General features: G+C 40.8%; 1 protein-coding gene across 5 annotated transcripts in view; it reads right to left on the bottom strand.

The window, feature by feature from the left end:
• The window catches only part of rbl2 (retinoblastoma-like 2 (p130)), a 16,752-nt gene extending 15,288 nt beyond the window's left edge, over positions 1-1,464 (bottom strand). For 3 of the 5 annotated variants that reach the window (XR_004213957.1, XM_031879119.1, XM_031879121.1), the window contains exons 1-2: positions 999-1,464; positions 434-564 (exon numbers count right to left, since the gene is read on the bottom strand). Coding sequence is in view for 4 of the 5 variants with exons in the window: in XM_031879119.1 (XP_031734979.1) it covers positions 434-564; positions 999-1,136 (269 nt within the window). In the remaining variant the exon portion in view is untranslated. Of the gene's footprint in view, positions 1-433; positions 565-894 lie in introns of all 5 variants that reach the window. The other 2 variants (XM_031879120.1, XM_031879122.1) reach the window with 2 other exon arrangements.
• Between the last annotated feature and the right edge of the window lie 1,060 nt (positions 1,465-2,524).

Genomic DNA, 2,524 nt, shown 5'->3' with positions numbered 1-2,524 from the left:
TGTCCTGTTACTTCTTCTTATTAAAGAACTCTATATCCTGTTACTTCATCTTATTAAAGAACTCTTTGTCCTGTTACTTCATCATTCTATTATATATTAAACATATATATATTATTAAATATTGTACTTTTTACTGTACAGATTCAGATAATTAATCCACTAATAAATGATGATGTATTATTAAAAATTAAACTACCAGTAGTATATAAAGTAATCATTAATAAAACATATACTACTCTGCATCATGAGTACTTTTACTTTTGGTACTTTAGGTATGTTGATAATAATACTTTTGTTCTTTTACTAAAGAATTACGGATTTTTACATGTATTTCTACACTGTGGTATTAGTACTTTTACTGAAGAAGAAGATCAGAGTACTTCTTCAGACAGACAGACCTTCAGGTGAGAGCACAGGTGCATTGTGGGCCTACCTCATCTCTGAGCAGCGTAGGATTCTGGTCAGAGAGACGTAGTTTCCTTCAGTGGTGCCTTTACCCACTGTGGGGACTGAAGACCTGCAGGCTACGTACAGAGAGCAGGACAACCAGTGGAGGACGCTGCCCTGGAGACATGATGGGGGGGGACGACAGACAGGCTACTATCAAACACCTTCTCTTTCATTAATACTCATAATAATACTAATTATTTCCTCGAGTTAGGGTTAGGGTTAAAAGTTTTGTCTTTAAATGTCAGAAAACGTGAGAAACTGGCTGTGACATCACAGTTATCGTTTTGTCCGACTCACCGTCCAGAAATACAAACATTTCATCATCACGTGTGACAAAGAAAAGACTCAAGTCCTCACATGTCCTCTGTTTTAGAGAAAGAAGTAGTTTGACTGAGACAGACAGACAGACAGACTAATGTCTCCTAGTGTCTCCTTGTGTCTCACCTCTAAGGTATAGTTCCTGCTCATGTCCTCGTAGCTCCTCCACGCCTCTCTACTCGCCTCCTAATGTCTCCTAACGTCTCCGATAATGTCTCCTAGTGTCTCACCTCTAAGGTATAGTTCCTGCTCATGTCCTCGTAGCTCCTCCACGCCTCTCTACTCGCCTCCTCGTCCATATTTAAAGCTCGACATAGGTCTTCAAACCCGGTTCGAGCTTTCTGCAGAAACTCGTCCTCGTCGCTCATTTTCGTTTCGTTTCACAACAAATAAAACGGTCAAAATGTTAGTTTGGTATAAACCGAGCGACACTAGCGGTAAACACAGCCGCTGTTTAACCGAATCTCTCCGTAGCAGCGTTATTACCGGTTATTACCGAGTCGTACCGAGCGGCCATTTAAAGGTCCTCTCACTGACAGCTACGGCGTCGCGTGGCCGCTAAGAACGTATGTATGGTCACGAGCCACAACGTCCGACGTGATTCGGTGCGTAACTGTACGTAGAGAATAGGCTCGTTCGAGTTGAACTGCGCCTCGCCTGGAAAGCAGACGAGAGCAGGCGGACGTGGAAAGGGGCGTTGACAAAGAACTGCGTTCAAGTCGGACCGTTTTCAGCCGCCTGCTTCTGCTTCTTCTTCTTCTTCTTCTTCTCCTCCTTCTTCTTCTTCTTCTTCTTCTTCTTCTTCTTTTGCTTTTTTTGGCGGTTGGCAAACAGCTTTCGGGTGCATTACCGCCTCCCACTGATCTGGAGTGGACTAAGGACTCTAATACCACAACCACACGAAAAGAAATACATATACATATATACACACACATACATACACATATGTGTGTAAATGAATAAAGATATGTATATAAATAAATATATATATACATATAGAAAAAATAAAATAACAAAACAGAAAAAATTAATAGTAATACATTTCTTTCTCAAATTCTATTCGTTAGTGTTGTTGACTCTAAATATTCCAGAAAAAGTTTCCAACATTTGTCACTAAAGCTTTCCTCTCCAATCTCTCTTAGACCTTTTTTCAAAACATCTCTCGCTGACTCGTACCTCTGACAGGACAATAAAACATGGTCCACGGTTTCTTCTTCTCCACAACATGTACACTTCCCATTATTATGCTTTCTAATAACATCGAGGGAACTGTTCAGACCAGTATGGCCGTTCCTTAGTCTCGTCATAATCGTCTCCTCTTTTCTAGTTCGTCCACTAGATCCTGCTCCCAACCAATGGTTCCTCTTTAAACAGATATCTTCCTTTACTCCCTTTACATCTTTACTTTTTAATTTGTCCCTTAATCACCACTTTAGCTTCTGACTTACTTATATTTACATTAACATTATTTCTCCCTCTCTTCAAAGACCTTTTTGCAGCTTTATCCGCCTTCTCATCCATCGACTCCAACATGGACCCACACTAAATGAACCGCTATCTGCATTTGATGGATTCTTAAAAATGATTGTAGTATTTCAAACAGTAAATCCTCTCTGCTTCTGGAGTGGCAACATGTCAAACTCGTTAGCACTGCACATGAGTCTGATGCAATCACCTCTCTCTCTGGCCTGACGTCCTCCACCCACTGTAACGCAATAACTCTATGGCCATCATCTCACATGCAAACACAGATGCA

Source organism: Anarrhichthys ocellatus, unplaced genomic scaffold (assembly GCF_004355925.1).
Source record: "Anarrhichthys ocellatus isolate YVR2014 unplaced genomic scaffold, GSC_Weel_1.0 scaffold229, whole genome shotgun sequence".
Taxonomy (NCBI): Eukaryota; Metazoa; Chordata; class Actinopteri; order Perciformes; family Anarhichadidae; genus Anarrhichthys; species Anarrhichthys ocellatus.
The sequence above is the reverse complement of the archived record's forward strand: the minus strand, read 5'-3'. Positions and strand labels throughout refer to the sequence as shown.